Here is a 25,545-nt window from a genome sequence, read left to right as displayed (position 1 = left end):
GCCTAAGTAAGGTCTTACCATTGTAAATAAGGCTATTAAAAGCAGAGTTGACCAGAATATATGCTGGTTGTTACACGGAGCAGTGGATGTGAGCTAACTGAGGAATCTGAGGGGTTCCAGACTTGGGGACCACTCTCTCCTTGCAGAGAACTCTGAACTCAGTTCATGGCAAGTCACAAACAGTACCGCTTCACGAAAAGCAAATTTCTACCCACATTGGTAGCGTTTGCTTTAGAGCTATCCCCTTCTATGAGAAATGGAATGACTATGCAGCATTTTAATGTTTTAGCCCAGCTTATAAAAACTAGGAATCCCGGGCTAGGCCATGACCTTCTTGTTGACTATCCATCTCAAGACTGAGAAAAAGCATCTCAGTACGTAGGAAGAATAAGTGTTGACTCTGATATTTGAGGTTTATTCTGAACGCGCTATCTGTCGTACCACTATACTGTATCTGTCTTTGAGTTGAGCTGCACTATGAATGCTAATCATTCAATGATTCATTCATTCACCAGGAATATATCACAACTATATCACAACTAGCATAGTTCATTGGTTCTAAGATGCACATTCCCCCTGCCCCTACATTTTAACATCTCTGAAGCGAGGAATGTCTTATGATCAGTGACATCCTTCTTAGTCAAAGTCCTGTTGGGAAACAGACTCACATGGGAAAGAGGACATAATGAAAGAGATTATAATGGTGTGGGTGTGGTAAAGGAACTCAGTGGGGGGTCCTGTAGCTCTTCAAAACTTGCAGCATCAAAGGATATTTACCACCCTAAGCTTGAAGGGTAAGGGGTGGGGGGAATCAGTGGAACCCAGAGAGAGTTGTAGGTATAGTTTTAGGACAGACTACCCAAGAGGAGCTGGGACAGAGGAACACAGCCTCTAACAGCCTTCAGTCCCGCAGCAAAGGAGTATGGGGAATAAACATCCTGAACTTTCTCTCCTCTTGTCTTCTAGTCTACCACTAATTGCTCCAGTTGGCCAAACTCAGCTCAAAACCAGAGGGCAAAGGAGCAAAGCACAAAGCAGTATGGAAAAGCACCCAATACATAATAATAGGGGCTCAACAAATGTCACCTGGGAACCCTTCCCTCACCACTGCCTATGATTTATTCCAGGGAGTGCAAAGGGGGCTGTTGAATCAGGATTCAGATTTACAGGAAGATAAGTAAGCTAGACCCACAATGATGGTTGGATTCATAGCTGAGCACCAAGAACAGTTGTGTTCAGGGACACCTGGGTATCTCAGTGGGTTAAGCCACTGCCTTCGGCTCAGGCCATGATCCCAGGGTCCAGGATCGAGTGCGGGATCGGGCCCCTTGCTCCGCAGGGAGCCTGCTTCTCTCTCTGCCTCTGTCTGCCACTCTGCATGCTTGTGCGTGCTCGCTTGCTCTCTCTCTCTAGCTCTCTGACAAATAAATAAAATCTTAAAAAAAGGGAAGAGTTGTGTTTAACATCACCTCGCCTTAGAAACAAAACCTACTCACTCAATCTGTGTGTCAGTTCAGCAAATGTGTTTTTATCTGAAGACAAATAAGTATAAAAACAGGAGGAACAGGTGACATACAATGAGTCCTCAAGGGTCTCCAGGCCATCTTCAAGAACTCAGGAGTAACTTGCAATAGAACACATTAGAGATATTAGGAAAGTGAATTTAATGGAAAAGACATTAAACTTTACAGCAAGGACAGGGTGGCACAAAGCTTTGGTTTGGGGTGCATGTTCCATACAGAAGCTTAAAAGTAGGCACGTTACACATTTAAGTATTGTTACCAATTTTGCACTGAACCCAGCAAGACAAGTGGATAGGAACAATTGTTTGGAGTCAAAAATAGAACCAAGAAAACTAGCACAATGCATAGAGCCCGCCCGTCATCTCCAGGGGATTTTAAAACACATTATTATTTCCTAGAGTTTTCCATCCTTTGCTCTTTACTTGAAAACAAAGATACTGCATTGTACACCTAAAAACATGTTAAGAGGGGGCAATCTCACATTAAGTGCTCTTGCTACGATTAAAAAAAAAAATAGAAACAAAGGGACGATCAAGCCACAACAAGCCACAGAGAAACCTTAAATGCATCAGTAAGTGAAACAAGTAGGTCAGAAAAGGCCACAGACGGTAGGATTTCTACTCTATGACATACTGAGAAAAGGCCAAGACACTACAGATGGTGGAAAGATCAGTGGTTGCTACAGGTTGGCGCACAGGGGATGTCTAAGACACCGAAACTATTCTGCACGATGATGTAATTGTAGATACATGACATTTTGCATTTGTCAAAACCCACAGAACTGTAAAACGCCAAGAATGAACCCTAATATAAACTATGGACGTTAATTAATAATGATGTACCAATACTGATGCATCAATTGCAATAAATGTGCCATACCATGAGATTTGTTAGAGGAGGAACTTGCAGGGGAGGGGGCAGTGGGATACAGGAACTCTCTGTACTTTCTGCTCACTTTTCTGTAGATCTAATACTGCAATGATCAATAAAATTTTACTGATTCAAATGCAAACCAAGAGATCAGCTTCCTATCCAAGCAGGATTTGAGGAGAGTAAATGGACAGCTAAAGCAGGTAGGGGCCAGGGACAAAGCAGAATGAACAGACTCACAAGTAGAAGACCCAGTCTTTGGCTGTTTGGAAAGTTACCCTTCTTATTTCTTCGTGAGGAGATCCTCCGTTCCAGTGTCACAGTGACCCAGTCATCTTTAGCTGCTCTCAGGGTCCTGAAAGTGTTAACCTTCCTTCTCCAGCTCGCTAAACTGCTAGACTCATCTTCATGCCCAGAAAAAGCAACAACAACAACAAAATCCCGAACCTGCTTGTGACAACGACCCTCAATGTACAGATGGGGATCTAATGCATTCAGTTGGGCCCATTTCTGCCCTGATGATATGGTGCCCCTCTAAGGGGTTGTTTAAATATTTGTATAGCATTTATTTTGAGGAACACCTGCCTGGTGGAAGAGGTACAATGGAAACCCCCAATGAAGGTAACTGCCCTCTCCTTTCCCTACATCCTTAGCAATTCATGTCTGGCCCACACTGTATTCCCTACTCAACAAAACAAAAACCTTGCCTCTAGAGAGACCTTTCTTGAAATTTATTAACCATGAATTGCTCTCCAGGCATGGGGTTCCCTCTTCACTTACCTACTGAAATACCATAATACTGTACTTTTACTTAGAGAAGTTCAATACCTCATTACCTTTTCAGGGATGTTTCGTGCCCCTTATCACCCTGGAAAGTAGCCAAGGCAGTCCCCATCCAACACTGCAAACTGGCTTTGTGGATTCAGATGCTTTGCAAACCTATGACTCTTAGGGAGCTGGGTTTGGAAGTGAAAGGAAAAAGCAGAAAATTAATAATTAATATTTCCATTAATCCATGTGAAAAAAAAAGGCTTCTGGGCATCTCCTGAGATTCTTGTAGACCACTCCATCAGTCAGAGGGACAGTGTAAGAAGAGCTTTAGGAATTAAGAAGGAAAGATTAATTGGTGGTAATGAGGCAGGTCAAAAGCAAAAAGATTCAAGAAAGCCTAGACATCTATTTCTTCACATCCACTGGAACCAATGATCTCTCTTCAAAATGTCCATTTATGAATAAAGAATATGGGGACATGATAAAAAAGAACCATAAATGATGGACATAATCTGCCTTGTAACGGAATGGCTCCCTCCCTTCCTCGTTTCCAAATGAGAAAGATTTTAAAAGTTATATTGTTGGGCCTCATCCCTTCTCGTGGATTGGCACAAACAAGTTTCAACTTTCTTAAGACAAAAGGAATCTTTGGCTAAGCAGAAAAAAATGCATGGAAGGAGGCATGAGATTCCTTCCCTGAAGTAAGCAGATCATACCATAAAGGGATGAAACAAAATATTTGGATTCAAATACACATCTAATTCCCTGCCCTTCTAGAAGGAGACTTTTTTCCCCTCACAAATGCCAATGACTTAAACTTCTGCTTTAACTATAATAATATTACATTTGTTTGCTGTATTGATTTTTGCCTCAACCAAGGAAAAAAGGAAAGCAGAGCTAAGTCTCCTCTTGTGCTGAACTACTAAAGAGAAAGAGAAGATCTACTACCCTATGTGAGTGTTTTGTAATCTACAGGCAATAGTAACTATATATTCCACATCCCTTATCCAAGTGGGAAAGGAACTCTCTACCAGAATAGCTTGATGAATTCTCGTGAGGTAAATGAGGTACGACTATTAATCTTTGAAACACTATGCTTTCCTCATAATGACAACAGTGGCTTATATTTCTGTGGAATTTGTTTCAACAGAATGGTACATTTCCTTCTGCAAATAAAAAGCATGATTCTCAACAACATCCCTGGGAGGAAGGCAGGTTTGATCTCCATGGCATGAAGGCTAGGCAATGGGCCACAGAAAGAGTTGGTCTTCCCAATGGAAGAGGGTATTAAGGAAAGGTGCAACAACATGGTTTGCTTGCAGATTCCACAACTTATTAAAAAATGGACCACAGTTTTTCTGTCCATCAAATAAAACACATTTTGAAATATTTATCATCTTGTCAGATGAAGCAGGAAATTCCAGCCTAAAATAAATAAATTACTACCACCCACAATAGGTCACATGGCACAAAATAAGGATTTTTTATTCTTTCTTATATCTCTGCTGTACACTGAAACCACTTCACTGTACATGGAATGATTAAGCCCTAATGAAGCCTTCAGGAAAAGAAGGGCCTAAGAGATTATGAACCACAGAGTTTTATAACTAGCTCACCAATGACCTTTCCCCCGACCAGTGCGTTAAAATTTACAAGGCATATTTACATGTATTACTTTATTTCATATCTTCGGTAACTCCAAGTTAACCCAATTAGTCCTACTTTACAGGCAAATAGATCAAGGCCTAGACTGGAGAATTAACTTGACCAAGGTCACACAGTTGGTAAGTAGTCAAGAGCTGAGCTAACATCTTCTAAGTCCAAGGTTAGGCTCCTTTCACCTCACCACGGTTGCCTTGCAATGAGCAATGTCCAAGTTAACCAAATCCAATCTGCCATCATGACATAGAGTTAGCCCAAAGAATACAGTGGAGTTATTCTGTCCTCTAATGCAGTGTTTCTCAAACTGTGATCCATTTGTATTAGAATCACCCAAGAAGCTTGCTAAAAATCCTGGAGATTTTATTCAGTAGGTTTGGGACAATGCTCTGGAATCAGTGTATTAAATTCACACTCCAGATGACTCAGACAATCCTTTGGAATCCTTGATGTGGCCTAATTTCCATGGCTTTGGAAGCCACTGGAAGCCATTCTGCCAACTCCTAAGGGCAATGCTCAGTGTGATGTGAAAGATCTATACAGAACAAAAAATAAACACTGATCACAGTCCCAAATGCCATAGGCTTTTATTCTGAGATACTTCTGGGGTGACTTGATATTTCAATCTCTTCTGTTTCTAAAAGTGGGGTTTGCTCTTATTTCGTCCATAACTTTCTCCTCCCCCAGCAAATGGAAACCATGGGGTAGCAGGCGATGACGAGACCCCTATTACTGTGAATCAGGTAGGTTCAATTCATCCATTAGTTAGTTAAATACTTAATGGTCATTGGTCATAAATTCATATAAGTTTATTAAGGAAAAAAGAGGCCAGGAATATGAAGTCCCGCGAAATAGCTTCGCTTTTGGCATTTTTGTGACCTGGAAAATCTGCATCCCAATGATTCCAGTTCCAGTGACCGTGTGAATGAAACGGGAGTTGGCAGATAATCTTCCATGTGTCCTGCAAGTGCTGTTGACAAACTGAATGGATAAAGTCAGGCTTTAAAGCTTGCCCACGGCCCTTTACAACTTGTCTGATTCATCTGAGGGAACAGTGAAGGCCGAGATCTCCAAATAAGGCGGAGGACACTCCAGGCCAGGCCACGGTCTCTTCTGAGAAGGTGATACGGAGAACTGTGCTGACACAGGGTGGGGTGAGCTGTCTTGGGCTGAAACTCTATTACTTATGGTGACTGGGTAGAGGAAGGTACGAGGTAGAGAGACCGGATGTACTGAAGTAGATAGAAATGCGTACAAGAGGACAGCTCGAGTGAAGAGTTCAGTCTTGACTCTGTTGAAAACACAAACTGTGCTGGTGGCTATGTCATATGGGCAGCTGGATCTCGGTCTGGGGCTGAGAGGAATGGTGTGGGTTGGAGCTGCGAGTGTGAAGTTATAAGCACAGAAACCCATGGAGGCATGGTACATGATAATGCCCGAGGGGTGTTTGAAGTGAGGAGGAAAGGAAAGAACAAGCACTAGAGAATCCAGAGTTTCTCACTGAGCGATCTTCAGCAGACAAGGAGAGGGAGACTAATGAAACAGAGAAAGTAGGCATATATGATATTATAAGGCCTCTACTGATGGGCTGTTGGATCTTTCCTATCTTTTGCAATAAATACTTTCGTACTTACTCATTTCTCACATCTATATCCACCTCTAGAGGATAAACACCCCAAAGTGGAATGGCTGTATAATACATATGCCTCATTTTGATTGTGGAAGTGTTGATGTTTGAAAGGTTGCTCAGAAAAGCCACCAAATGTAGGTAGGGAAGTTAACCATATTTAATGTGGCATTTGATAGGTGGGGTTAAATCAATGTGCCATATCCCTATAATGCAACATCTAATATAGCTATAAGAAAGAATGAGGCTATCAATCATTTCTGCTAGGGAAGATAAAGAAGGCGGACTTACTTTTCGCAGTTTTGAACCATTTAACTTTTGTGCCATTCACATATATTACCTATATTTAAAAATATTTGTACTAGTACACAACACTTAGTAAAACAGAGTGACCTGAAGGTCAATTCACCTTTTCTTTCTGAGAATACCACTGCAGGTTTCTGATGGACTTTTGCATACTTGGGTTTTTGCATTATGGAAAGACCCAGTTAGATATTGAATTTTATTAAAAACATAATATAGAGAATTGCTTTAAAAGTGGCAAAGGTCTAAACTCATAGAGTTATGCTCATCTAGAGTCCAAGGTATACATTTTGGAATTTAATATTTTGCCACTTCTGTGATTAGTGAATAAAATATACTTTAGTTTGTCTACACTGGAGAGGTCTCCAGACGTCACCGACATCACCCTCTCATGTGTCCGAAAAATGTCACTGCAGACAGAATGAGTCAGATCAAGTCTGAAGACAACTAATTATTCTAATATAGGAAGTAGTGATGATCTTACAGTTTTAGCTTTCTGTTTTTAAGAAGAGTAGCACAGGGATATGGGTGTTGAGTTAAAAAAAAAATGTTCCCTATGTACTAAGCTAAAACTGACCAATAAGTTCAATTTTTGAGAATTAGCCCATTTTTGAATAATATTGAAAAAAGACTGCTTATTCCCAAGAGCAATGCTAAATATATTCTTATATCAGTTTTTAAAATTCAGGAAGAAATTCAGAATATGGAAAAAAAAATAGCTTGAATAAGCCTGAAGATGATTCTAGCTTTTATATCAGTAAAATTCCGTTTCTACCTTTTTGAAGATTTTATATGAATTCAAGTGAAAAAATGAACTGAGGGGCTAGAATAGGACTCCAGAAGAAGAGAGAGGCAGGTACTTCATACTGAAATAACCCAACTCCGCTCACCTTCCTTCATCTCTGCCCTCCCATCCACCCTGAGAAGTGTAAGATTATGCCAAGGGCTACTGTAGAAAGAACACTGGCTGACAAGTCACACCCTGGATTTAAGTCTGGATATCGTCATGGCTTCTATACGATCTTGGGCAAGTCCTTTAGCTTTCTAGGGGCTTCATGTTTGGAACATGCAAAATGAGGAACCAGGTCTGAAGTACCTTTCAACATTAACTATCTTTGCCTCTAACTTTGGTGGCTGACGCACCTGGAATTCCAGGTAATAGAAGGTAAAGTAGATTGAACTACTGAACTACTGATTCTTCTTCCCTTCCTGGATCCTCATGCTTGTCATGGCTTCACTGTGAACAGAGTAGATTTCGCTGCCTCCTGATTTTAGGTTTGGCCATATGACTTCCTTTGACCAGTGGGATATCAGTAGATACGACACATGCAGGGGCTGAAAATGTACATTAGTTCTTATTCCCTTGTAGTCAGTGGCTTAGAATATTTTACAAAATAGATATTTACAATGGAGCTCTCTAATTCCTAAGTCATAATTAGGGTGACAACATGTCTCCATTTTCCCTGGTCGATCCAACTATTGTTCGGATAGAAAGATCTAGTTCTTTCCACTCTCAAAAGTGGGCTGATTTAGATTATAGATTATATAATCACCATAGAAAAACCTGTCCGTTTATCTTGAAAACTTACCTGGTTAATCCACAAGCTTGCTACAATAACAGGGCCATCTCCTTGTCTAAGCAACCATCCCCACAATGCCTTTTAGGGATTATGGGAATTCCCAGGGTGAGGAAAGCGTAGTCAGTATTCCTTCTTACTCTTCAAGTGAACTACGTAATGAGTGGCCCCTTTAACCCTCAAACCATTTTAGGAAATGTAAAATAACTCAGTAATAGAAAAAGTTTAGGGATTCCAAATTTCAACTGTAGTTTCAAAAAAGCTTATACCATTTCCCTTATGGTATGAAGTCTATGAATCATTGCATAACTTGCCGTTGACAGGACAGTGTGGCACACTTTTTACCATCCAATCAAAAAGGCCTTGGTCCCTGGACACACAGAGGTACATGCTCTTTGAGACACTCAGTGAGACCCTAAATGTTCATAACGTGGACATCTCTACTCATGTGTCCCAATACACTCAGGTGAAAAATGGCAGGGAAGCAGAATCCTAGGTCGCAAGACCAATACTGGGATCAAATAGCAGCCAGACAGTGCCTCGAGGCCTCACTTTGGAGACTGGTACCTTCAGAGCCTACACTTCCCCATGCTGGACCGGAGCATGAGCACACCCTCGACGGGAGTCCCAGGATTGTCCGCCATCTTCTGCCACAGGCGTTGCTCTTCCCCTTGAGAGTCCATCCAATCTACACTCTTCCCGTGGCTCACACCTGAGAGAAAGGGACAAGGGAGCATTACCCTTCACAGATGAAATGTTTGGATCTTCTAGAAGACACCTATCAACCTCTGAGGGGGCGTTATTGAGCAGAGCCTTTCATTGGCTTGTTTTCACTCACCCTATCTAGTGAGTAGTGTTAGAATGGCAGACTCCCTTTCCAGTTGGTACTACTCTCTTCTGCCAAGATAATGAGAAACAAAGCAGGATGGCCCTCATGGCTCATTTCTTCCCCTGCTCTGGTAGTCTCACAGAAAGCTGGCTCATTGGGACTGAGGTAACAGGACAGAAGAACAGGATGAAGTGGGCTCTGGGGCTCTCCTTTTTTAACAAGGCCGCTTCTCCAACCTGGGGACTTTTTGGTTTAGTGGTATAGATATTTTTGGTTTTCCTTAATCTATAACTACGCATAGCACCACACAGGTGGGGTTGTTCTTAACAGTACTGACCACAGTGCACATCGACCCTCTGTGTCTGACATAAGTTATGGGATAATGAGGGTCTTGGGGGCTACCTGTGCTCTGCCCCCACCATTTCCCTCCAATCTGCCCGGTTGTGGCCGTGTCTTGTGACATCAGCGGCATGTTGCCACAATCTGTTTGGACAACATTAGGTGTTATTTTTTAGGGAGAAAAATGGGTTTCCTTTCAATTCAACCAGTGAGTCATCTGAGAAGAGGATGAAGTAAAGTTGGTCTTGGGAATCATTCTCTCCCCTGTCAGAAGCCTGTGCTGTCTCAGTGATCCTCCCCTGAGAAAAACCTGAAACAACACCCACGAAAGTAGTTGACATTCACTTAGACTAAAGTGTAAGTGGTATTTTATAAAAGGACTGAATATAAACATTGAAGTTATATGTACATCTCCTACATACTAACCCACAGGAACCACTAGTCACACACGACTCAGGGTCCCCTAGTCCCTCACCGGTTCCAGAATTCAAACGAACTCCTCCCAGAAAGATGTTGCTGGAGAAGGCCTCCTTGTCCCAGACAGTAAGTTCTAGGCAAACATTCTTTATATCCTGGGGGTTCAGGCCGCTGAACATGAAAGTATGATTCCACTGAGGGTTAACACTCTTCTTTACCACCAGAGTTTTGTGCTTGGTAGCTTTGCTGTCATCTGGGAGCAGGTAGCTGCAAGAGAAAATGTAATCAAGCCATTGGGAAAAACAGAAAATGGCTTCCTTGAGTAGTTATTTCCATTCCCCGTAGTTCTTGGTGCCTGTGTGTGTATATTTCATTTTTTCTTCAAGGTACTTATATGCTTACATCTAGATTTAAGTGGAAGATTTTATTGTTTATTTTAAGTAGGACAATAGCAAAATGCCTATACTCTCCTTTCTAATCCTATTTGGTCCTTCCCTCTTCTCGAAATGAAAATATCTCCTGTAGTAGGTACTTACAATAAAGAAGACACCCTGCAACACTTAAGATTTCATTTCATGTACCAAGAAGAGACTGCTTATCCCTTGATATTCATTCTCTCCTTACTCTTTAAAAAGATTCTTTTTTTTTAAGTTAGGCACAAGATTGCCCAGAATAAAGACTACATTCCCAGCCTCCCTTGCAGCCAGCATAGCCAATGTACTAAGATCCTGCCCAAAGGATATAGAAAGTGGTTCTGCATGCAATTTCTGAGAATTGTCTTGACAGCTGGAGTTTAGATGGGATAGCTGATACTCCAGCAGTGACCTTGGCCATGAGGTGGATACCACACCAAGATAGAAGAAACAAGAGTCCCTAATTATCATGATGCTTTCATACCTGCCCTAGATGGTTTACCCTTTGTCTTTGTATACATGTGAGAGAAAGAAATTTTGCTTTCTGACGTTCTCTTTCCTTTTTAATGATTTATTTATTTTGAGAGTGAGAGAGAGTGAGCATGTTGGGGAGGGGCAGAAGGAAAGGGAGGGAGAGAATCTCAAGCAGAATCCCCACTGAGCATAGAGCCCTATGCAGGGCTTAATCCCAGGATCCCAAGACCAGTACCCGAATCAAAACAAAGAGTCAGAGGTTCAACTGACTGAACCACCCAGGTGCCCCCTTTCTAATGCACTCTTAGAAAAAAACCCTGAGGTTCCTTAAGATCAGCTCAATATTTAAGTGTAATTAGAGAGGGAATTTACTAGAAAGTCACTGGCCTTTTTTTCATTATAGAATAAAGATATCATCCTTTATTATCTCTGTTTTGTAAATGTTCAACATGATACAGTGAAAACTATTTCAAAAGATGTTAGTCACCCCTGCAAGGCCACAATGAGGCCATAGGTGAGGAGCCATTCTCTCATCCCATTAGAGAGTGGGCAGGAAGAGGCCTGAACAGGATGGTGGGGCTGGTGAGGCAAATCGTAGTCACAGGATCCAAATAAAGCATTTTTTTTGTGCTTAAAACTATTGTGAAAAAAAATGAAGGACAGATGAACTGGGACTCAGGCCCACACATTCACCAGCAGGAAAGCCCCAGATATCTGCTTCACCTTACTACTGGCTTTACCAAAATTAGAATGTGTGAGGGTAAAGGTTTGACTCATTTTCTTACAGAGTCAATTACAGTTTTCTAAGAAGGATTGATGAGAGGAACAATAATGCTATTGACCCAAAGAATTAACCTCATGCCCCAAACCTGTAATAAATAGACAAAAAAAAAAAAAAAGAAAGAAAGAAAGAAAAAGAAAGCCAAACATAACACTATAGAAACTCATCAACCACAAAGAAAGAGAGCAAGAGAAAACCAAAGGAACAGAGATGAACTACAAAACCAACCAGAAAACAATGAACAAATGGCAGTATGTGTCTACTTATATTGTATATTGTTAGTTTCAGTGGTAGAGTTCAGGGGTTCATCAGTCGCATACAACACCCGGTGCTCATTCCATCACATGTCCTCCTTAATGCCCAGCACCCAGTAATCCCATCTCCCCACCCACTGCCCCTCCAGGGACTCTGTTTGTTTTCTATAGTTTAGAGTCTCTTATGGTTTGCCTCCCTCTCTGATTTCATCTTATTTTATTTTTACTTCCCTTCTCCTATGATCCTCTGTTTTGTTTCTTAAATTCCACATACCAGTGAAGTCATATAATTATCTTTCTCTGCTTGACTTATTTCACTTAGTGTAATACCCTCTAGTTCCAAGCACATCATGGCAACAATTACTTTAAACATAAACGGTCTAAATGCTCCAACCAAAAGATAGAGGATGGCAGAATGGACCAAAAAAACCCCACAAGATCCATCTATATGCTGCCTATAAGAGACTCAAGTCAGACCTGAAGAAACATACAAGACTGAAAGTGAAGGGATGAAAAAAATCTTACCATGCAAATGGAAGCAAAAAAAAAAAAAAAAAAAAAAAGCAGATGGAAAAAACAGTATGTATATCAGACCAAACTGAGTTTAAAACAGACTGTAATTGGGTGATGGGCATTAAGGAGGGTATCCCTATGATGGACACTGTGTATTATATGCAACTGACAAATCACTGAATGCTACATCTGAAACTAATGATGTAGTAGAAGTTGGCTAACCGAATTAAAATTTAAAAAATTAATTAAACACACTGTAACAAGAGACAAAGAAGGACAGTACATAATGCTAAAAGGATTAATCCAACAAGAGGGTATAACAATTGTAACTAACTATCTATGCATACAATATTGGGACACCTAAATACCAAAACAAATATTAATGGACATAAGGAGAGAAATTAATGGTAATACAATAGCAGGGACCTTTAACACCCTACTTACATCAATGGATAGGCATCCTGGCAGAAAATAAATAAGAAAAATGTGTCCTTGAATGACACATTAGACAAGATGGACATGACGGATGTACACAGAATGTTCTATTCCACAACAGAATATACATTCTTTTCAAGCACATATGGAACACTGTCCAGAATACATCACATGTTAGGCTATGAAATAGGCCTCAATAAACTTGAGAAGACTGAGATCACACCATGCATTTATTCTGACCATGATGCTATGAAACTAGAAATCAAGCACAAGAAAAAAAATTGGAAAAAAGAAATATGCTGTCCCCAAAACACTCTCCAGTCACTATCTCCGGGGAGGATGCTCTGAAATTTCTACTTTTTACAATTTCCCCTAAGAGAGCAAAATATGAAGGAGCCAATATTCTTGTTGTTGTTTATTGCCAGTACCAAATTATAACAAAGCACAATATAAATATATTATACAGAGAAAATCACATTTTCTCCTCTTTTGAGAAATGAATCTCACAGGAAAATCTGTCAGTATTGAGGGTGAGAATGATGGGAAATCCTGAGATATGCTGGAAGCAAGGGGAAAACTAGAATTAGGAGCCTCCTCGCCTCGTGTTGTTACGGATCTAAAAGCCAGCATATAAGGGTAGCTTTCTCCTTGTCCATTTAGAGTAAGATGAACACAGAAGTCTCACAGCCAACCCTGTCTCATGGGTCACAGAACCTCTCAACTCCCATTAAGTATCTTCTAAGATGAGTTAGAACAAAATTACCCCTTCACAAAGCTATCAGAAGTGCCTCCTGACTTCACCGCTGTCAAATTCTTTGCCTCTTTGATCAACACTTCCAGTATTCCTCCAAAGATTACGGATGACTCCTTCTTCTTTCCCCTTTTGAAGGTCTTCTTTCCTGCATCAGCCATCGAAAAGATAGAGACAGAGAAGGAGGGAGGAAGAAAGGAAGGGAGAAGGAGGAGGAAGGGAGAGAAGGGAAGAGAGAGAAATCATGGGTTCCATTTCAAAATTCACAAAGAAAACCTGCCAAGATTTATTTCATTTGCTGACTGAACTGGGCCTTTATGTTATTGTGTTTTTCCATGATTTATTCAAATGTTTCTACCCCACCAGATTCCTTCTGGATAGGTGGTTTTTTTTCTATGTAATTTTTAATATATTTATTACAAACACTTTTTTTTTTCAAAGTTAGTGCCATATTACATAAAATATACTTATCTTTTTTTTCTGGGTAAATTTTTTTAAAATTTATTTTCAGCATAACAGTATTCATTATTTTTGCACCACACCCAGTGCCCTGGATAGGTCTTTCATTTGTGTTTGTTGCAAAAAAAAAGAACAAATAAATGTAAAACTATAAATACTTCCCAACAAGGAGTACCTTTTTACAGGGTATAGAGGAACAAAATGGAAGTGAATCTGAGAGCTGCCTGAGCCATATTCTTGCTCTCAGTGAGAACAGCTACAGAGAAAGCCACACAGAAGTGCCAAGACTCCAAAAGAGAAAATTCCGTAACTTCCTTCTTGGGTGTTTTTGTCTTATAAATTTAGAACTGTGCAAAGGCCAGCCCAAAGGCTATACAGGGCCCAGGCACAACTATGTTTTTGATTGAGAGACAATTCTCCCCACGTCACATTTTTATTCTGAGGAAATGGCTCAACGCGAGTAATAACCACCGCCACCACCTTTATTCCGAACTGCTTTAGGCACTTTCCATGAATGAACCTATTTAATCCTTGCACTATCCCTATGAAGTGAGGAAACGGAGGCGAAGAGGCAGTGAATTACTTGCACAGGGTTACACTGAAGAGGGTGACAGTGAATGGAAGGCTGGAGAAGGCTGCTTGGATCAGTTGATGGCAGAAGGCCAAAAGGACCTAAAAGTTGACTCCATCTGGATTTTTCCTTTACATCCTGTGTTCTAGGTCAACTTCTTCCTCCAGACTCCCTGAGTAACTGTGACTGTCAGAAATCTATACAGCAGCTTTTTACATCTCTCCTTTCCGCAGACTGTACTCCTCCCCACCTCCCCTCTCCATCCTGGGGAACATCCTAGATCTCTGGGATTTCCAGGAAACAAATGCCACCAGTGAGCCTGGTTTCCAGTATAAACTTTGCCTTTTACTCGTAAAGATCCTGCCCCCTTCCCCATTTGTAGGACATACTTCTCAACTCTCTTCCAAGACAGTGACACCCAACCCTATACATTTTCATCTGTGTAATGCCAAAGTAAAATAATCCAACCAATTCCTGATCCCTGTTACCATACATCTAGACACAGAATGCCCGTGGTCAAAGTCATTGATTTTTACTCTACCTTGAACTTGTTCTAGAGGAATCATCAGGTTCTCCTCTGGGGGGATGTAACGTAAAACAACTGTTAGCTCTCCTTTATAGTGAAGGCCTATGTCTGCAGCGAATTCCACCTGGCCAAAGGGAGACAGGTGAAGACAAAAAGTGAGAATGTTTGGTTTATTATTTTGTAGTCCATGTTTGAATGGCCTTGTCACATTTACTTGCTGGTTTAAACACGACAGTCCATTCCTATTCAACTGTTAGTACTTACTGGTTTAAGATATGCCTTAGTTAAGAAAAGAGAGAGGCCAGAAAACTTCGTATTCTTTGTACAAAAGGTATTTGTGTGTAACGTTTAACATTAAAATAAAGGAATTTGAGAGGAGATATATGACACACGTGTGGTCATCAGTGGCTGCTGACTGCCTGTGGTGCAAGGAGAACCAGAACCCATCAGTGAACATAGAGTTCGGGGTATGAGGCACAAACAAAGATGCCACGGAGAACAGCTCCAGAAGATATGTCTCCCTGTCTGCTCTTGATGTCTCAAAGCTTTCCTAAGTGACCAAGAGGGGGAAATAGCCAGGAATGCGTGATTCACATTGGGCTGCCCAGCCACTAATTATTCAAAGCTATATTGTAATTCACATGATTAAAATTTGATGTGGAAGGCCACCTGGGTGGCTCAGTTGGTTAAGCATCTGACTCTTGATCTCAGCTCAGGTCTTGATCTCAGGGTCATGAGTTCAAGTCCCTCACGGAGCTCCACACTGGGCACACTGGAATTTTTAAAAAAAAAATTCAGTGTGGAAAAACTGGTTCAAACATTGTTGGTGAGAATGTAAAATGGGGTAGCCACTCTGGAAAATGGTAGGGCAGTTTCTTGTAAGACTAAACATACAGATACCATACAACCCAGCAACTGCACTTTTGAGCATTTATCCCAGAGAAATGAAGGATTATGTCCACATAAAAATCTGTATACAAATATTCATATCATCTTTCTGTGGACTAGCCCCGAACCGGAAATGGATTAGATGACCTTCAAGAGGAGAGGTGGCTTGTGCAACAAGGTGTGGTACAGCCATACCATGGACTACTGCTTAGCAGTAAAGAGGAATGAACAGACAATACACAAGACAATTTGGATGCACCTCTACTGAATTACGCCAAGTGAAAAAGCGAGCTCAAAAGGCTAAGTACCATACAATTTCATTTAAATGACAGTCTTGAGGTGACAAAATAATAGATATGGAGAATAGATTAGTGGTCTCTGGAGGTAGGGAGGGGTGTCAGGAGGGAGGTGGGTATGGCTATAAAAGATCACAAGAGAGCTTTGCGATGATGGAACTGTTCTGTACCTTGGCTATAGTGATAGATAAAGGTACAGATGTGATAAAATTGCATAGAACACACACACACACACACACACACACGAGAAGTGAGGAAGTCTGAAGAAGATGGGTGTGTGGTATCAATGTCATCACTTCAGGTGTGGCATTGCTCTATAGCTTTGCGAGATGCTACCATTGGGGAAAACTAGGTAAAGGGTACATGAGATCTCTCTGTATTACTTCTTACAATTGAATGTGGCTCTGTAATCATCTCAAAATCAAAAGTTTCAGTTCAGAAATTCAATGTGAACACATACCCAGAGACTTTGTTCTGTAAGTCTCCTCATTGCCATTGAGTCAACTCAACTGACTTTTTATAAAAGGGGTAAGAAAAGTAGTATATTTTCTTTGGCCTTTCCTTCAGGAACTGGCTCCTGGGTGCTGGGAACTACTGTCTTCCAAGAGGGTACACCGAAAGAATTCAGAAACCCCCAAACTAAATTGAGAAGCAAAAGGCTATTCAAGCCTCTGCAAAGATGATGGAAACCAGGCAAAGGAATCCTTACCTGACTTTCCTCCTGATTGGTGATAAAACTTAATCAGCAAAGGTGGGAAAATCATTTGAAGTATTTTATTCAACCTTCTTGCTAGGGGCAAACATGAGATTAGACAGTGAAACAGACTATCCATCTAATTTTTAATCTAATTAAGTCACATGCCTTGTAAAAAGGACATTTCTTGTTGTTTTGACAGTTTTAGTACATTTTACTTTATGTGAATGTCACAAATGGAAAGTTATAATGGACGTTATAGCAAAGTAAAAAGGTCATTACTTTTTCAGTGCTATAGCCAATGAGCTACAGCTCATTGGTGTTTATCCTTTCTCTTTGGGTCTGAGTGGACCTTGTAATTGGTTTGACCAGGAGAGCATGGCACCAGTGACAATGTGCCAGTTTCTGGGCTCCAAGCCCGAGATTAACAATTTCTACTTCCTCTCTTAGAATGAACATCCTTGGGATGCTCCCATTGAGTACCCATGGTGTTGAGGCCCAAGCCACAGAAAGAAGCCACATGTAGGTGCTCTGGTTGGCAGTCCTAGCTGAATTCCCAGTTGGCAGCTAACAGAAAGTGTGAGATGGCCAACTCGAACAATCAGCCCAGTCAAGCCGTCATACGACTTCAGCCTCAGTCTACCATCTAGCTGCAACCAAATGAGAGACCTTCAATGAGAACTACCTAACTGAGCCTAGTCACTCCACAGAATCATGAGCAATAAGAAATTGTCATTTTAAGCCACTAAGGTTTAGAGTAGTTTTCTTTATAAAAATTAACCAATGCAGGCTCTATTTGCTTTTAGCTGAGAGCTTTGGATGGGAAAATATGTTGGTAGGAAAAAGTGATGTATGCAGGTGTGTGCATATCAGTAGAGGTTAGAATATCCAATACTGGGATTTATTAATGTTCCATTGGTCTTTAGCTTATATTAATTAAAATATACTGGTGACTTTCTATAAATACAGTCTTGAAAACTTATAAGAGTAGAAAAGAGTAAAGATGAAGACTTGTAGCATTATAATCACATACAAAAGAAATTCAAGGAAGGGAGTCATTCTACAGCCTGTGCATAGCTAATATCTTGGGATAGTTTTGATATTCTTGCAAGGAAATTCCAAGGCAATGTCTCATCTCCTGACATACCACCATTTTACATCACTCAACCACCTTTTGCTCTGAAAAAGGTAGAATTCAATTCAATTAAACTCATTCAATCCTATCATCACATACGGGATGCCTTCTTGTAGTAATGTTTTGAAGGCATTTTGCTAAGTGTTGCAGGAGCATATAAGACACAGACCTTACTGAGCTTTCAATCTATCCAGGAGACATATATTCAATAGAAGCTCTATAAATCTGTCCTTAACTGACTCATCAGATTAATGTTCTCTATTCCCACTGAAGAGACCATGCATGCCTACTCTTGTCAGTTGAACTGTATGCTCACCAAAAGCCAGCCGCATTCATCTCCCAGGTTCTCTATGCTGGGCACATTTGTGGTTCTAATTATATAATTTAATATCAGTAAACTAAAGAATGCAAAAAGACAGCTACTACTATAAACATTAAGCTGAATACTTTCAAAGAACTAAGTATTTGAAAATAAATTTGCTATTGGATTACATTTGGGCTCGAAGCTGTAAAAGATTAAAAAACAATCATGAATATTTAGAAAGCTTTTATATTTGGTTTACTTTGAAAGCATTCTCAAGTTCCTGCTGTACTTTAGAAAAGCTCAAACTAGAAACTACTGATTAGAATGCACTAGGGTCAGAATTTAAGCCAGGAAGATAGGACAGAATTCTAATCACCGAAACTATCCTCAAGCAAAATGAATTATCCTTATGTTCAAAGACTTGAAAATCAATGCGTATTTGGTTTTTTTTTTTATTTTTTTTATTTTATTTTTTATTTTTTTAGCGTATTTGGTTTAAGTTGAAATAAATGACTAAGAAATGCACTCGGGGTGTGTGTTTGTGTAAGTGTGATTTCTGTGGATTTATGAACTGACCTAAGGTCAGTTCTGACAAAGGATGACAGTTGTTCCAATACAGGTACAAAGAAACTACTGGGGGAAGAGACAGAATCACCTAGATTGGGATAAAGGGGTGACCTTTATCCCAATGGGAGATAGGATGACTGACAGAGGATGGGAAGAAGGTCAGCCTGGGTTAAGAAAACACTCATAATCAAATGCAGTTGGGACTGTGCTGTGTTTAAAAGCTGGCGGGGAGTCAGGTTTAATAGATCAGAGGTTTGTGTGAAGGGAGGTGGTAGCAAGGAAGACAAAACGGGGTTCTACTCCAGGTTGCCCAGAAGACCCTAAGACACAAATTTATCTTAGTGTGTTTTATTGGGATGGGGAGTGGGGAAATGGGACCACAAAGTCAAGGAGGCTTAAGAAGTTGTGATATCAAGCAAAGGTTTATGATGAGTAGCTTTTTCTCAGTTCCGCAAGGGAGCGTTGCGAACAAGGCGGATCACATCTCTGAGTGCTGTCTCAACCAGAGACAAGAGAATAGAAGTGTTGATGACACTCCTTCGGCCATCAGTTACTGAACAAGGGCTCTGCCCTCCACTCCTCAGAAAACTTAAATACCCAGGTTCTTCTGCCTCTTCATGACCACAGACCAAGCCCACATCAGCACCCTGAGGGCTCCTCTCCTACGAAGACGGACAGGTGCTGGCTGGTGTGAGCAAAAGCCATGGGGAGCCACATACGAATGATGCTGGGGATCCGGGTAGAGCACTGACATCCTCCCCTGGTACAGAAGGCGGGGCCATATCAAGGAGCACTGAAGTGCCAGGATGATGGGTCAAGATTTATTCAAACCATATGCAAAAGCAGTAGGGAACCAGTGAGGGTATCTGACTGAGCAGGGAGTGTGGCGTCACCAGGGAACCCCCATTATCTGCCTTTTCAAAAGAGCAATCCACATTACATCAGTGTTGGAAGCAGAGCTCCTTGTACATTTTCAGGTCTACTACAGTGGGGGTAATAAATTATGGACAAGAGTCTGCCCAAACCACCAGTTACAGAGAGCCTTTCAGCTCAGGAATAATTTCACAGAAATTTGCATCAACTCCCTGCCTGAAGGCAGAGCACAGATTTACTTGGAAAATACTCGAGCTTGCCGGTGATTTTCAAAGCTCCTTGTTTTTATAATAGCACCTTCTGGGAAGACATGAAAGGCAATTCATACTGACAAACCCTTCTCGTCTAACTACCTAATATGCCTTTCAGAGAGATAATGAGTTACAGCTAATAAACAGTCTCATATCATGCAGTAAAATGGAAGTCATACTGTGAAACTGCTTTACAGGACGCTTGACAGCTTGAGATCTTCCTCTGTCCGCCCCAGCCTCCCCACTGGCTTAGGGCCATAAGGCGTACCAAAACCAAAGGCGGTGTCAAAGGACATTCGCTAACGCAGAGTCAGTAAGAAATAAGGCACTGTGTCTTTCCAGTATTCCCACTGCAAAGGGATGTCAGTATTTCCGAACACCGAAGGACTATTGATTCTGATCCTCTGTCACTAAGGAAATTGGTCCCTGTAGTTTACACTTCACGTCTCCCGCTTGATAATCTAGAAGGAAACATCGAGTGTCCAAGGCTGCTCATACTCTATCCAGAGCTGCTGAAGTGACTACTGCCTTGAAGGGGCTGAGACAGGAGACTGAAAACGAAGTGACAGGCTGATACCCCAGCACCGAGAGCCCAGCCCAGCCTGAGGATGAGCCACCAATAAGAGAAGGCAGCCTACGGAGTATGTTGCATCTGTCTTCCCCATTTCCCATTTCTGGAAGGCATGGTGCCCAAACAAGGCTGACTCTGCGGGCTTTCCTCTGTATGTGTCAGAGACACATATGCACGTCCCCCATGGGTCAGAGACCACATGTGTGCCTCTATGTGTCATCTTTTTCTTGGAAGAGAAAGATGACAGGGATTAAAGACACAAACCTAGGGGCACCTGGGGGGGCTCAGTGCTTCAGCCCAGGTCATGATCTCAGGGTTCTGGGATCGAGCCCCGCATACGGCTCTCTGCTCAGGAGGGAGCCTGCTTCCCCACCCCCAGCCTACCTCTCTGCCTACTTGTGATTTCTCTGTCAAATAAATAAAATCTTAAAAAAAAAGACACAAACCTCTAAGGGGTTCCCCAGAAGCTCACCGTGTGGTGAGGGTTCTTTTTTTTTTTTTTTTGGGGTTCCAACAGGACTTCTTCTTCTTCTTTTTTTTTTCTTTCAATATAATTTTTTATTTTTTATAAACATATATTTTTATCCCCAGGGGTACAGGTCTGTGAATCACCAGGTTTACACACTTCACAGCACTCACCAAAACACATACCCTCCCCAATGTCCATAATACCACCCCCTTCTCCCAAACCCCCTCCCCCCAACAACCCTCAGTTTGTTTTGTGAGATTAAGAGTCACTTATGGTTTGTCTCCCTCCCAATCCCATCTTCTTTCATTTATTCTTCTCGTACCCACTTAAGCCCCCATGTTGCATCACCACTTCCTCATATCAGGGAGATCATATGACAGTTGTCTTTCTCCGCTTGACTTATTTCGCTAAGCATGATACGCTCTAGTTCCATCCATGTTGTCGCAAATGGCAAGATTTCATTTCTTTTGATGGCTGCATAGTATTCCATTGTGTATATATACCACATCTTCTTGATCCATTCATCTGTTGATGGACATCTAGGTTCTTTCCATAGTTTGGCTATTGTGGACATTGCTGCAATAAACATTCGAGTACACGTGCCCCTTTGGATCACTACGTTTGTATCTTTAGGGTAAATGCCCAATAGTGCAATTGCTGGGTCATAGGGCAGTTCTATTTTCAACATTTTGAGGAACCTCCATGCTGTTTTCCAGAGAGGTTGCACCAGCTTGCATTCCCACCAACAGTGTAGGAGGGTTCCCCTTTCTCCGCATCCTCGCCAGCATCTGTCATTTCCTGACTTGTTGATTTTAGCCATTCTGACTGGTGTGAGGTGATATCTCATTGTGGTTTTGATTTGTATTTCCCTGATGCCGAGTGATATGGAGCACTTTTTCATGTGTCTGTTGGCCATCTGGATGTCTTCTTTGCAGAAATGTCTGCTCATGTCCTCTGCCCATTTCTTGATTGGATTATTTGTTCTTTGGGTGTTGAGTTTGCTAAGTTCTTTATAGATTCTGGACACTAGTCCTTTATCTGATATGTCGTTTGCAAATATCTTCTCCCATTCTGTCAGTTGTCTTTTGATTTTGTTAACTGTTTCCTTTGCTGTGCAAAAGCTTTTGATCTTGATGAAATCCCAATAGTTCATTTGTGCCCTTGCTTCCCTTGCCTTTGGCGTTGTTCCTAGGAGGATGTTGCTGCGGCTGAGGTCAAAGAGGTTGCTGCCTGTGTTCTCCTCAAGGATTTTGATGGATTCCTTTCACACATTGAGGTCCTTCATCCATTTTGAGTCTATTTTTGTGTGTGGTGTAAGGAAATGGTCCAATTTCATTTTTCTGCATGTGGCTGTCCAATTTTCCCAGCACCATTTATTGAAGAGGCTGTCTTTTTTCCATTGGACATTCATTCCTGCTTTGTCGAAGATTAGTTGACCATAGAGTTGAGAGTCTATTTCTGGGCTCTCTATTCTGTTCCATTGATCTATGGGTCTGTTTTTGTGCCAGTACCATGCTGTATTGATGATGACAGCTTTGTAATAGAGCTTGAAGTCCGGGATTGTGATGCCACCAACGTTGGCTTTCTTTTTCAATATCCCTTTAGCTATTCGAGGTCTCTTACACACTGCCTCATTAAGAATTGTTCCCAGGATAAAAAATAAAAATTAAAAAAAAAAAAAAGAATTGTTCCCAGGATAGACCAGGGAAGGGGTGACAAAGATGAAGTTTAGGGTCAGGGTAGCCTGATCTGGTGGGAAAGCTGTAGAGTGTAAGTAATGCCTTGGGGCACCACTCCCTTACCCCCGCACCACTCTCAGTAAGGGAACTGGGCTTTCCGACTCCCCAGTGTATGGGTTATTGGCAAAGGGCTGCCTTGTGAGAGGCAGTACGTAAGCTCCTAGGAGCTTTGGACTCCCTGCTCATGGAAAAAGCTACAGTAGTCTGGAACAGTCTTCTAAACAGTCTCAGGTGAAGGCTGTTGGAGGCCAAACTCCTAACAGTCACAGTTAAAGGAATGCAAGGGGGATCTGGCAGAGGACCAAGGGGTTCCAAACGTTACACTCAATCAGAACTTTTCTACCTTGAGCAGCCCGAGAGCTATCTCTTATGACAGAAAAAGAAATCACTCAGTGGCAATGTGAAGGTGATTGCCTGGAAAGTGCCTGGTCCCTAAGCACAGAGGATGCACCTGGGAGAGCTTAGATAACATCCCAGGGCAAGTACTTCCACCATTTCCAGGAAACTGACTGGAACATTCCAAGCTGTTTTCCAAAGAGCCCCTATGTGCTTTAATGTTACGTTTATGACAGATCAGTTATTTTCAGGTACTAAAATGAACGTTACTTGTTCTTCATCTACATCATGCTTCATATAATGTCTTAGACATTTTCTAACTATGAGTCTGTGGTGCCCATCTATTACACACAAAAGGAAGCAAGTGCCAGGAGACTGCTGAAGTCAGATTAAGTGCTATCCTTCATGGTAAGGCTTTTCATTCCATTCCAAGAGACTCCATGTTTAATGACTGATTATTTCCCACAGTTAACATCAAGGGAATATTAAACTATTGCGGACTTATTTCTTGTGACTTTTGTGCTTCCTATCATATTTATGTTAGTCAGAGGTCTGCAGTTATTTTATGTTTAAGGGCTTTTATTATATTTTATTATTAATTTTACCCACAGCCCAATTATACTTCCCAAAGATTTCCTACGATTACACCAAGTTTGAGGTCCGTAGTTCTAAAAGTCTACCAGAAAATTGTGTTCAGCTTCTGAGCTTCAATCTCAGATACAACGGAAATGATGATACTTAGACCTCACGATGTTTGTCGTGGACACTGTGTTGCTGCTGATGATCGATGCATGTGTTGCTGTCCAGCTTCCACTCACCATTGTTTTAGAACTACTATCCCTGGGTTCCCTTTGGGGAAATACTATCTTCAGGACAGGGGTATGTTCTGATTGTCTTAAGTCAGCCAGTACTTCTCACCTCCCTGGCCGGCCATGGCAGTTAGCTCAGGGTGAGCAAGTGATGTCATCCGAGTGAGGAGAACCAGGCCCAGGGTGCTGAGTGCACTGCTGCAAGAGGAGGACATTTTCCTCTCCCCGACTGTGTAGCGCAAGGAGGAGGGGCTCGCGCATATTGTAATGTCCAAGAGAATCATACTGGAGCTAGTGAGGGAGACCAACCGCACAGAGTCTCAAAATGAAGCCAACACAGAGGAGAGAGACCAAGGGGCACCTGGGTGCCTCAGTGGGTTAAAGCCTCTGCCTTCTGCTCAGGTCATGATCCCAGGGTCCTGGGATAGAGCCCCACATCGGGCTCTCTGGTCAGCAGGGAGCCTGCTTCCCTTCCTATCTCTCTGCCTGCCTCTCTGCCTACTTGTGATCTCTGTCTGTCAAATAAATAAATAAAATCTTTTAAAAAGAGAGAGAGAGAGAGAGAGATCAAGAGAATCCAAGGCCTAGATATGATGTGAGTTATCTGGGTAAAACCATGTTTGATAATCACTGGCCAATAATTTCCTTGTATATTTTTGAGTGGTATGAGCAGGGTTTCTGTCAATTGTGATACAAGGGCTGTGATGTAACAGAAACACTACCTAGCCTTTATTGAGGACTTAAAATGTACCTGACACGGTACTGTGGGTATCACAGGGTGCTTCTTCAAGTTTCACAATGTCCCAGTAAGATATGTTTAAGCATTACCTCACAAATGAGAACACCAAAGCCTGGGGAGTTAATGTGTCAAATGTCAACAGATAATCATGAAGCCAGGACTGAACCCAGCAAGTCTGATTTGAGTCTACTATCTTTACCGTCATGTTCTTTCTGCCTCTCTGTATATAAAGAACAATCTTCATGGGCGTCTGCGTGGTTCAGTGGGTTAAAGTTTCTGCCTTAGGCTCAGGTCATGATCCCAGGGTCCTGGGATCGAGTCCTGCATCAAGCTCTCTGCTCAACAGGGAACCTGCTCCCCCCTCCCGCCTGCCTCTCTGCCTACTTGTGATCTCTGTCTTTCAAATAAATAAATAAAATCTTGAAAAAAATAAAAAGAACAATCTTCGGATACATCAATGTGACCTTTTTTCATCCCACTTTTGACTTAAAAAATCACTATAAATGTACAGAGACTCCGGTTGCATAGGGTGAAGCCAAGGTACTGTTGCTCTAGTTCAGAACATGCTCTGTTGCATTTAATTTCTAGAACGAGCTTCAAAACTGTTTTTCTGACTATAACTTAAATCTGGGTTATGAATCTCCAAAGTCAGAATATAGGAAACCAGATACTTTAGCTACTGATTGCTTCCTGAGGCAAGGCAAGACCATTCCTGCTTATGTTTGAATTGTGGAGAATGGGGAATAGAGAGAATGTTCTAAGACTCTTTGCCTCTATGGATT

At 41.5% G+C, this 25,545-nt stretch overlaps 1 protein-coding gene across 6 annotated transcripts in view; it reads right to left on the bottom strand.

Annotated features, from left to right (window-relative positions):
* Positions 1-1,647: 1,647 nt before the first annotated feature.
* The window catches only part of SYTL5 (synaptotagmin like 5), a 140,915-nt gene continuing 117,017 nt past the window's right edge, over positions 1,648-25,545 (bottom strand). For all 6 annotated transcript variants that reach the window (XM_013057493.2, XM_013057496.2, XM_004754886.3 and 3 more), the window contains 4 exons: positions 15,108-15,216; positions 13,549-13,684; positions 9,974-10,182; positions 1,648-9,042 (listed from right to left, as the gene is read on the bottom strand). In XM_013057493.2, the coding sequence (XP_012912947.1) occupies positions 8,900-9,042; positions 9,974-10,182; positions 13,549-13,684; positions 15,108-15,216 (597 nt within the window). In that variant the 3' untranslated portion in view covers positions 1,648-8,899. The remainder of the gene's footprint in view (positions 9,043-9,973; positions 10,183-13,548; positions 13,685-15,107; positions 15,217-25,545) is intronic.

The sequence above is a fragment of the Mustela putorius genome, unplaced genomic scaffold (genome assembly GCF_011764305.1).
Source record: "Mustela putorius furo isolate JIRA1106 unplaced genomic scaffold, ASM1176430v1.1 tig00003836_pilon_pilon_pilon, whole genome shotgun sequence".
Taxonomy (NCBI): Eukaryota; Metazoa; Chordata; class Mammalia; order Carnivora; family Mustelidae; genus Mustela; species Mustela putorius.
The sequence above is the reverse complement of the archived record's forward strand: the minus strand, read 5'-3'. Positions and strand labels throughout refer to the sequence as shown.